Below are 12,370 nucleotides of genomic sequence, written 5' to 3'. Positions count from 1 at the left end.
TGTACGCCCAGCGTACTACTCATGCTTCCAAAAATTACCAATTTGCCACTAGGGATTCTGAGGGCTAATTCCAACCAATCTCAAGGACCAAAATGACATATTTAAATACCAAAGGAAGGATTTGAAAATACCTAAAAGCCCAGGATATTACAACTCTCCCCCACTTGATCTAGACTTCGTCCTCGAAGTCCGCTGCATCAAACAGATCGGGGTAATGCTCCCGCATCTCAGCCTCTGGATCCCAGGTCCACTCGGAGTCCCTCCGATGCTGCCATTGTACCTTTACCAAAGGTACTTCCTTGCTTTGCAAAACCTTTACTTTCCTCTCCAGAATAGCTGCGGGTCTCTCAACATAACTCAAGTGCTCATCAACCTAAATATCTTCCAATGACACCACCGCATCCTCATCCAACAAGCACTTTCGCAGCTACGAAATATGGAAAGCGCTATGGATCTGAATGAGCTCCTCAGGAAGGTCCAATCTGTAGCCAACCTTGACAACCTTGACAATAATCCGGAATGGCCCAATATATCGGGGACCCAACTTCCCCCTCTTCCTGAAGCGTATCACACATTTCCAAGCTGAGACCTTCAGCAACACCATGTTACCGACCTGGAACTCCAACTCAGATCAGTGCCGGTCAACATAGCTTTTCAGCCAACTCTGAGCAGTCTGCAATCTCTGGCTGATCTGTTGAATAATATCTGTAGTCTGAAGGACCACCTCGGTCTGTCCCATAACCCTATGACCAACCTCGCCCTAGTAAAATGGGGTACGACATCTCCGCCCATACAAAAGCTCAAAAGGCGGAGCACCAATGCTGGAGTGGAAGTTGTTGGTATAGGATAACTCTGCAAGAGGTAGGTAGGAGTCCCATCTCCCACCAAAATCAATGACGTATGCTCGCAACATATCCTCAAGAGTCTGTATCGTCCATTCATTCTAGTCATCGGTCTGTGGATGATAAGTTGTGCTGAAGTGTAACATCGTACCCAGTTCCTCATGGAACTTCTGCCAGAAACGGGAGGTGAACCGAACATCACGGTCTAAAACAATGGAGACCGGAACCCCATGGCGAGCAACGATCTCGCGAATATAAACATCGGCCAACTTCTCGGCCGACGAGCTCTCCCGAATCGCCAGGAAATGGGCACTCTTGGTCAATCGATCCATGATGACCCAAATAACATCAAAACCCTTTGTCGTCTTTAGCAACTTAGTGATGAAGTCCATCGAAATCTTCTCCTATTTCCACATAGGAACGTCCAGAGTTTGCAGCTTGCCATGTGGCCTATGATGCTCGCCCTTGACCATCCTGCAGGTCAAGCACCTCTCAACGTACCAGGAGATCTCCCTCTTCATGCACGACCACCAATAGCACACCGTAGATCCCGATACATCTTGGTGGCCCCCAGATGGATAGAAAAACGAGACTTATGAGCCTCCTCCAACATAATCTGTCTGACCCTACCAGACATAGGAACCCATACCCGACCGCAACGGGTCAACAAACCACGACTATCCGGAACAAACCTGGTGAACTCGCTCCTGATCCTCTCAATCTTCCAATTCTCTTCCCGAACACCCTCGGCCCGAGCCTCCCTAATCAACCCCACAAGCTGAGAACCCACAGATATCCTCATACATGACACCTCAACATAAGGTCCAGCCGACTTGCGACTCAAGGCATCTGCCACCATATTCGCTTTGCCTAGATGGTAAAGGATCTCGTAGTCATAATCCTTGACTACATCCAACCACCAGTGCTGCCTCATGTTCAGGATCGGCTGATCCATAATATGCCTCAAACTCTTGTGATCTGGGTAGATAGTACAACGGACCCCATAAAGGTAATCCCTCCAAATTTTGAGGGCAAAAACCATCGCCATCAATTCAAGATCATGCGTGGGATATCTCGTCTCATGCGGCTTCAGTTGCTGCAAAGCATAGGCTATCACTCGTCCTCTCTGCATGAGAACCGCCCCCAACCCAGTGACGAATGCATCACAGAAAACCACATAATCCTCAATTCCCTCTGGGAGGGTCAAAACTGGGGCCTCGCAAAGCCTCTGCCGAAGGGTATCAAATGCTCACTGCTGCATAGGGCCCCAACGGAAATCTACCCCTTCCTCGTCAAATATGTGAGGGGTACTACAATCTTGGAGAAATCCTGAATAAATCTCTGGTAGTACCCTACCAAACCCAAAAAACTCCTGATATCCAAGGGTGATTTCGGAACCTCCCACTGCATCACCACCTTGATTTTGGCCGGATCAACCAAAATCTCATCCTGGTTAATGAGGTGCACAAGGAACTGAACCTCTTGTAACCAAAACTCACATTTCGAAAACTTAAAATAAAGTCGTTCTCGCTTCAAAACCCCCAGAAGCTCGCGTAGATGCTCCTCATGCTGCTCTTTGGTCTTGGAATATACCAAGATATCATCAATAAACACGATAATCGAGCGATCGAGCATCAGCTTGCATACCCGACTCATCAAATCCATAAATACCGCAAGCGTATTGGTGAGCCCGAATGGCATCACCACGAACTCGTAATGCCCATAACGAGTCTGAAACATGGTCTTCTCCACGTCCTCCTCCCTCACCCTGACCTGATGGTACCCAGACCTCAGATCTATCTTGGATAACCAAGATGCTCCATGTAACTAATCAAAGAGATTATCAATCCGCGGAAGGGGATAACGGTTCTTGACCATTAATTTGTTCAACTCCCGGTAATCGATGCACATCCGGTGTGAACCATCCTTTTTCTTGACGAATAAAATCAGTGCTCCCCACGGAGAACTGCTTGGACGGATGAACTGCTTGCCTAGCAGTTCCTGCATCTGAGATGACAGCTCATATATATCAGGTGGTGTCAAACGGTACAGCGCCTTGGCGATAGAGGTCGCACCTGGCACGAGGTCAATCCTGAACTCGACCTGCCTCACAAGAGCCACACCGGGTAACTCCTCTGGGAATACATCGGCAAATTCCCTGACCACCGGGACCTCTGAAACTGAAACCTAATCCCCAACACATGTATCCACAACATACTCCAAGTAACTCGTACACCCGTGCTGAATATATTGTCGAGCTCTCGCTGCAGAACAAAATCTTGAACCCATCATGGTTCCCTCTCCATAAATAGTCAGTTCTCCCCCACTTGGGGTGCGAACTACCACACGTTGGCCCTCACAATCAATCATAGCGCCAAAACGGATCAGCCAATCCATCCCTACAATCATGAAAACCTCCCCCATGGGAATAGGGATCGAATCGATCGGAAAAGATACCCCGAACATCTCCAAAACAAATCCCTAATATACTAATGATGCAGAAACCTTGTGTTCTTTGGCGATAGAGACTCGCAACGGACAATCTAACTCCCCAATGGGCATGTCAAACTCCTGACTGAACGATCGAGATACAAAGGACCGACTCGCACCCGATTCAAACAATACAAGAGCAGACAAGGAGTTCACTAGGAACGTACCTAACAGAGGTACAACATAAGCATAACACATAGCATAATCAATTGAAATAGGAATGGAAACATATCATTCACAATAAATGGTACTACTCTGGCCTCCTCGGCGGTAAGCTGGAAAGCGCGACCTTGAGCCCTCGGGGACACTGCTATGCCCTGACTCTCACCTGTGATCCTCAATGTAACTGGTGTTGGAGCCTACGCCGGCCTAGCGGCAAGAGATGGGCAGTTGGCCTTTACATGACCAACCTGGTCGCAATGATAACAAATCATGGAACTACGTGTTGGAGCCTGCTTATGGCAATCCCTCTCCATGTGGCCCTGTCGGCCACAATTGTGGCACCCAGATGACACAAGTGTGGCCCTTCCGACCTCCAAATCTGACATCAGCGGGCTTAAATCGCTTTGGCGCAGGCTGCGACTGCGTCGGGCCGGCCTCTGCTCCCTCATTTGCATATCAATCTCAATCTCATGCCGCCTCGCAACCTCTAGCATCTCCAACAATGTACCATAACACTGAGTAGAAACAAACTGTCTGATCTCCTTCTTGAACATGCTCAAGTAACGATTCATCTGAGCCTGCTCAGACACAACAAACTCAGGATGGAACATTGCCCTCTCTGTAAACATCTTGGTGATCTCTGTCACTGTCTCAGTACCCTGCCTCAAATGCAGGTACTCCTGGGCAAACCTCTCTCGCTCAACTAGTTGAACATATCGAGAGAGGAACATCTCAGAAAACTGCTCCCACGTCACATCAGCTCTCTCCTCAGTAGAATAGGAACTGGTAGCAAGCCTCCACCAATCCTTGGCTCCGATCCTCAGAAGGTTCAGGGCACACCTGACCTTCTGGTCAGAAGAGCACAAACAAGTGAAGAAACATCCCTCCACGTCAGATAACCATCTCATGGCAATAATTGGATCCTAAACCTCGTCAAAAGTCAGGGGTTTCGTATTGTCAAAGTCCCGATACTTAAAAACCCGACCCAGTCCAACACCTGCAGCTACCATGGCTACGGAGGCTGTGGCAGCAGTAGTCTCAGCGACGGTTGCATAGTGCTCATCAAAGTACTCAAACATAATGGTCTTAATAGACCCAAACATCTTCGGCACCTGAGCCCGGAAAAGTACAGCAACCTTATCATGTAGTATCTCCCTAATCCTGGCATCCAACTCATCTGATCCAATCTGCCTGCTAGCTCCTGATCCCGACCCTGATTCAGTCTCAACTCGCCTCGTAGTCACCATACTAAAAATACACTAGGAAGATATCATATAATACGCATATCATAACGAGGAACCAACTCCCAACGAAACCCTAGGGGTTGTGACTTCCTTGCTATGCGTACGGGTCCTGTGCCTTCAGTAGTACGGGCCCATACTAGCTTCCACATCTACCCGTATTTATCTCAAGGATCATCACAACACCCTAGAAATTCTTATAATCATAACCATACACTCAATCCTCACTCCCTAGAGGAAAGGCTAAACATCTCACAACTGGTCGACTGACCCCACACCACGTATCCATGAAACTTCCACCAACCCTGCAGCACTCGTGTATGCTAGCCATACATAACGTTGGACCCTATAGACATTTGAATATCTGATCCTACCTTAAGCCCTTCATCAAATAAGAACATGAAATAAGGCCAAACCAAACATTCTCAGGCTATAAGATCTTAGTTATGTATAACCTTAATGCATACACTAAGAAACTACAGTAATGATGTCAATTCCATAAAGGAAAGGTCCTAGGTTATCAGGCATCATATAAACAGGCAATTCTATTATGCAGTTCCTGAAGATCCCTAGCCTATCGCTAGCATGTTGTTCTAACATATCACAATATCAAATAATAGTATGGTATTTTGGGGACAACTTACTAGCTCTGGCTGATCGTACACATCGCATCCTCTTTGGTTACTTTGAAAACCATTTGAAAATCATTTTGAAAATTCTTTTCCTTAGTTTGAGACTGGATTCACACGAATGTTCCTCCAATTCACTCAAACCAAAGCTCTGATACCAACTTCTAACATTCATAAAATTCTTGAAAATTTTAAACTTTTTAAATAAACCCAAAACCATCATTGTTTACTAATTGTTTTCAAAATAAGTTAAACATCAGAGAAATCCCAAGATCATAAAATAAAAACATGAGGAGATGCATGATCACGCCTTCGTCTTCCTGCGATCCTCTGAGGTACCTGAAATATAATCCAAAACTGTAAGCCCAAAATTTAGTGAGTTTCCCCAAAATATCGATACATACCAAATAACACAAATATAATAACAGCATGTAATGGGTCCATGGATAACAGACTGGACTACTCCTGATCCCACAACATAAGTCTGGCTTGCTCTCGACACACAGCTTATGTCTGGCTAGCTCCCCGGCCTGATCAGTCATCAGACTGAATGCCACTAAGCCCTCCAGTACGAGTCTGGCATGCCCTTCCCGGCCCTGACCTCGTATCTGGAATGTTCATGAGCCCTCAGTATGAGTCTGGCATGTCCTCCCTGGCCCTCAGCTTATATCTGGCATGCTCCAGGGTTTGTTGGCTACAGCACAGAGCAGTACAACCTCAACCTAACTGTTGGAACCTGAAAGTGAACCTCTAGCAATCTTTGTCCTTGTATGTTCCGGTGTAAGCCAGTTCCGAAGTGAGAATATGTTCGTGAGTCAATGTGTTTAGCAGTCAAATTTTTGTCCGGAACAAAGTTTATGTTCCAGAGTTGATGTTTTGAATTGTTGCTGTCCGAATGTACTTTTCTGTCTGTATTAATTATCTTTGGCATTTTGTCTGATGTAACGTATCATAGGACTTAGTCTTTTTGTCAACTTAGATAATCAGAGTGTCAGAAGTAACTCTATTATCCGATCCTAATGTATGTTTACAGTTTGTACTATGTACCTTATTCTCCTATATAAGGAACATTCAATGACAATATCAAGTGACGAATTGTTCAAACAAATATAGCATAATTCAAGTTTACTTCACCTTCGAAGTTATTCTCTCAAACATTCTTCTTTCTCTTCATTTATTTTCTTTACCTTGATCATTATCTTCACTCTTCATTAATATCTTGAACACTTTGTTGAATGTATTAACTCAAACTTGACTGGTCTTGCCAGACTCGACTGGAACATTCCTTAGTAAGCAGACATTGATCTTAAGCACTAACTCAAGATTTGAGTTTTCAAACCTCATCCCTGTGCATCAGATCTCTTGTTCTCACAATTGGTATCAGAGCTTGAGTGGTTGTCCTTTGAATCCATAAGATCAGATTATAGTTGGTTTGAGATTACCTTGGTATTTTAACCATTTATGTGTTCAGGATAAAAGTTCTTCTATATACCACTTTTGCTTAAAGATATCTTAACTTCAATGGCTGCTTCTAATCCTCAACAAATGTATTCAATGCAAATAGCAAATAGTGTGGGTTACCCTACTCATGCCCCACTGCTAGTTGTTGAAGAATATGATCATTCGAAAGTCAGAATGGAAAGGTTTTTTTACTGGCTAAAGAGAAAGGTGAAGCTATCTGGAGATCCGTCAAAGAAGGTGCTCATCTTCTAGTTAGAACAACAGTTAGAGATGTTGCTGCTCAACTCATGGGTCAAGATGAACAACGTTCAGCTCCTCTCACTACTGACGATATTGATAATTTGCATACTGATCAAGTTGCATTTTCTGAAATGGTGTTTGGCGTTCCACCATCTCTCTTTGAACACATTAAGCTGTGTAAATATGCCAAAGAGATTTGGGACACTCTTCAAGATTTGATCGAAGGTTCAGAAAATATGAAAGACAAGCATCTGACATCTGTTGTAAATGAGTTTGACACCTTTACAACAACTCCTGGTGAATCAGTTGCCTCAGCCACCAACCGATACCGAATCGTAGTCAATAACATGACTGCTCATGGGATTATCCGATCTCCCTTGGAGTACAATTTTAAGTTCATAAAAAGCCTTGGTAAAGGATAGGGGAACGTGAAATCTTGTCTTCAAAGCAATGGATCTCTGAAGAAGCTGAAGCTTTACTAACTATTTGATGAACTTCAAGGTCATGAATCAAACGTTGCTCAAACCTTAAGAGAACTCTCTGGAGGTCCTCTTGCTCACGTTAGTTCATTTGAACCCTCTATTCCAAACCCATCCATATCGGACCCTCTCAAAATCGTTGTTCCACCTACTCAACCTTCCTTACCTATCCTATCTACTCAGAACTATCCTATTGATGGTAATCTTGATTCGGAAGCCATGGACTCTGAACTCCGTTTCCAACAGGAGTTCGCACTGCTCTCCATGAAATACAAACATCCATTTAATCCCTCTCATAAACCTTATCACAATCGTTTTCATGCTCCTCATCAAAACAATCCTCAATCATACTCTCCTCTGCAACATCAATCCACTCCGGAAAACCCATCAACCTACAAACCAAACATCACTAAATGCAACTCCACCCTGGAACCTCAACTGACGTCTAAATCTGACAAACCTAAAATTGTGTGTCATAGGTGTGGTCATACGAACCATTTTGCAAAAGATTGTCTGGCTGATATATTGGGTTTTGAGCATTCTAACACTCCTATGGTGTACATGCAACCCTATAAACCTTGGATCTATGTTTTCTCTATTATACATGCAAATATTAACTATTCCAAGGTTTCATCCTAACTAGCATATTATGAAGCACCTATACTACAAAGTTCTAGTTAGATGACATACCTTTTGATGTAGCTTGATGTCTTCAAGCTTTAAGAGCTTAGCCCCAATAGTGTGGAAGCCTCAAATGGAATCACAAATCACCAAAACACCTTGGAAGAACTTGAGAGAATATGTATGCACACTAAAATCGGCCCACTCTTATTTTCACACACTTGTGCCAATTTTGTGAGCCAAGGACCCCTTTATATATTATGGAGGATTAGGGTTACATCCATGTAAACCCTAATACCCATGACCTTTCATTTACATAGGATCCATGGGTTAAAAGCTCCATGGACCATCCATGAAAGCTTAGCCCAACCTAAATGAACTTGGCCCATTCCATATATATAAGAGTCCATATTTAACTAGTTCTTTTTTATCACTTAATTAATTCTAAATTAATTCTTGATCAATACTAATTAAATAATATGATTCCATATTAATATATTAGAACTTATAATATATTAATATAAATCATAAATATACTATTCTCAAAAGACTATCCATATAAATTATGCCGGTGAAGTGCAACCCAAATGGACCATGTCGGGTCGGGTCAAGTACATACCAAATATAGTTATGGACTTAGACATTAATCCAACAGTCTCCCACTTGGATAAGCCTAAAACTATTATTGAGTATGACTTCAAAACCTAACTGGCAATCGTAGCTCTTAAAGTCACTGTCGAACTCTGACCTTGTCAATGACTTGTCCATTAGATAAGGGATCATATATTCCTCCATTCTAGATATCATATGGACTGAGACATGGATTATAATCATTCTTTCTGTCTATTTGTTGTTTCCCGATTTTCGATTTATGATGACTGACTGATTGAACAAATCAAATCAGTCCTGGCTTGGCCAAGCACTCACATGTGTCATCGCTAAATCATCGAGGGGCCCACAGATATCGCTTTTATCCCGAAGGTAAAAGGAATGGATAAACTTCGACTCATATGGCTTGTTCTACTACTTGTTGAATCATACACAAAGGCACGTTTTATAACATCGAGTTACCAATGTGGTTTCATGCAATCAATGTACAATCAACTCATAGTAACTACTCATATCTCTAGGTTTGAAGAATATAAGATATTATCGTCTCATGATCACTCGTGATAAAATTCATGAAGTGATTCAAATGAGCGCGGGTTGAATCCAATACTCAGAACTTATGAGCACTCATGAGTGTTGTAGCACCACTTTGTCCACAAACTTGGACCTCTACAAACCAACCCATGACAGTCTTGATTCATATCTACTTCTAACATATGACCGACTGTGGATGGTTTGAATAACTTAATCATTCAGGAAGAGCGACTTAGTTATTCTGGAAGTCAAAACATGCAAAGTGAAACACAAGAATAAATGAATCAAATATGGTATCAAACCCTATGAATATAAATAAACACTTTTATTTATCACCATACTGATTACTCATTATTCATTGTTTCGGTTTTATCAACTTTATACTTGAATTAAAAACACTAGTTGTCCCATGCTCCAAGCATGTACACTATGTTTTTCTTAAACAATAGCTTTGCCATACACCAAGTATGCACTCTATGTTTGTCTATGATCCCTACTTTGTGAAATAAACCAATTGAACATAATTTCAATGATTCTAATTTCACACTCCCAAATCCTTATCGAAAAATGTGAGAATTTCAAATTCCTATCATTTATCGAAATCTGTTTAGATTTTAAACTTATATGCACTGACCCTCCTGTAATGAATATGTACAAAGTCACAAAGACTTGTCAACAGTAATTATAAGGTATTCCAATGGAGATCAACTCCATGGAAACTAAGTCTCATATTCAAAGTACATTGCTTTGGACATGCTTCTTGCATTAAGTTTTCTAATCTTACACAGATAACTTCCACCTATGGAGACAACTCCATATTCTCATTTTGACTATCACTTCTGAATAAGAGATGCCTCTTTTCAGAATATGTCAATATGGTCCTTCCAAAATTAGCACTATACTTCCAACTGTCCCTGAGCAACCAATCTTTGGTAAACCTCAGATTGTCCTCGACAATTGCTTAATCATTTTAGTCATATCCAATTCTAGACCTTTTCCCTTCTTAATGCCTCTGGGCATTTGGAAAAATTTAGAAATGACAAATATTATAGCACATGCAATCGATCCTGTACCCAAAGCAAACGGTACACGATTCATGATGTCTCACATAAAGACATGATTCTAGACCAGTCTTTTGCTACAATATTTTTATTTGCCATGTTTTCAAAATTTGACTATGAAGAGGGATGCCGTAATCATAATCGAATTTTGAGAACGCAATATATAGAATTTCCTTAAGTTGAACCAATCCAACATGAAATTCATATATATATTCTTGACTAAAGATGATTAAGGTCTCAATCTAAGCCTTTAGAACTGAAATGAAGTATATCCTCTCCCTTAATTATAGCAAAACAACTTTTTCAATCCCTGCAGCCTCACGAATTGAAACTTTTGTTTTCTATAATTAACATTGCTAACTTGCAACACTAACAATAATTATCATGCTCCCACTAACATGATGATTATTAGCATAACACTTATGCTCCACTAGCTTTGACATGTACTCAGAAATCAGCTGCACTTCTAGAAATCAATACTTTATTGACTTTCTTACCAAAGTTCAGATTTCTGATACGAGATGCTTTATTAAAACTTTATCAAAATCATACACCTTTCCTTAGATAGCATGCATGTGTGTCTAAACAATTTCAGAACTATGAAAAGGGATGTCGTAATCATAGTCTCAATTGTTTAGACCTTTTGTCATCTGCTTCAAATCTACTTGGTGGAAGTGTTTCCTCACCATCATTTTCATGAATCGGAGAGAAACCTTATGACCCTTAGATTTTATGGTGTATGTGTTCTTATCCATGTGAATCGTCAAAACCATAGTCACAAGACCAGGATAATGACAAATCCAAACTCATATGGACTGAACTTATGCAATCTTAACTTCTTGCCACCTGGCAGTACAGGGTCTGCCATTGCTTCCAAGTTGTTATGCAACCAATTGAGAACTTTCAGAACTCCTATGCAAAGCCAACTTTAACTGGAATGGGCACAGAATATGTCAACACGATAGGTTATAAACCTCAAGTCGTGTGCTAGTGAAGAACCTCAGGTTTTACTAGTTCTTGAAATTCTTTTTAGGATCTTTAAGACTCCCACTATCCTCTTGACATATAAGACTATCTTGCCAAATATTCAAGAGATAGTGCGGGTTATTTATCAAGACAAACACTTCACACAATTGGCCTTAGTTGGTCTTTGTTTTATCCAAAACATCACAACTTACCAATTTCAAATGTACAAGAGTAGGACACTTTTACTCTTACATTTGACAAGTGTTTTAAACCTTTCTTTAAGATATGTCACTCAAGTTACAATCTTGGAGTATGACTCTAAGAATTGTTTTGGAACGAAGTATGACTCATCTTCCTGATCTAACCATTTCAACAATTCATGACTCCTCTTCTTAGTCATAAGAATGCACTAAGATGACCTTTAGATGACTAATTGTGATATGATTTCTAAATCATTAAGATGATCACAAACATGATACTAAAGTACTCTCCCATCTTTTTAGAATTGAGAAACTTTTATCTTTCTGCCTAATTTGATTCTTCCCATTCGTTCTGCCATACATTGAGACTTTTCCAATGTTTCAGAATTATACTTAAACTTGTAAGTATAACCATATTTACTAAACTTTAGTAAATCAAATAGTCTTAACGAGCTTTATGGTGGACATGACCAGTGCACAAGAATGTGTACTCGATCCCTTTAGTCCTTCACTTGACTCACACATCCATGTGAACAAGTAATTAGTCTTGATTTTCCAATGCTTGAAAGTTCTCATTCACCATACTATTCAACTTGCATGATTCCAAGTTTCGGTCCAATTGAAACTTGGGTGATGAGGAACTTTCCTGATTTGGTAAATTTAGACACTACCACATATGAAAGAATCAAATCCATTTTCCAATATTGCTGTCAGTGGAATTATATAAGCAACAATTTTCCACAAATGCCATTGTAAGGATACTTCAAATAAATAAAATTAAATAATTTTCTTTTATTTTAAAACTTTGCGGAAAAACTTATCCTTACAATCCACA

At 41.1% G+C, this 12,370-nt stretch overlaps 1 protein-coding gene across 1 annotated transcript; it reads right to left on the bottom strand.

The window, feature by feature from the left end:
• Positions 1 to 3,691: 3,691 nt before the first annotated feature.
• LOC145140231 (uncharacterized) lies at positions 3,692 to 4,402 on the bottom strand. The gene has a single exon (XM_079073792.1). The coding sequence runs from the start codon at positions 4,400 to 4,402 to the stop codon at positions 3,692 to 3,694; it is 711 nt and encodes a 236-aa protein (XP_078929918.1).
• Between the last annotated feature and the right edge of the window lie 7,968 nt (positions 4,403 to 12,370).

Source organism: Lactuca virosa, chromosome 9 (genome assembly GCF_052849685.1).
Source record: "Lactuca virosa cultivar CGN04683 chromosome 9, Lactuca_virosa_CGN04683_v6, whole genome shotgun sequence".
NCBI classification, from domain to species: Eukaryota; Viridiplantae; Streptophyta; class Magnoliopsida; order Asterales; family Asteraceae; genus Lactuca; species Lactuca virosa.
This window is presented reverse-complemented; position numbering and strand designations above follow the sequence as displayed.

Excerpts from the sequence above, each read along its gene's own strand:
- LOC145140231 (XM_079073792.1), bottom strand. The coding sequence starts at position 4,402 with ATGAGATGGTTATCTGACGTGGAGGGATGTTTCTTCACTTGTTTGTGC.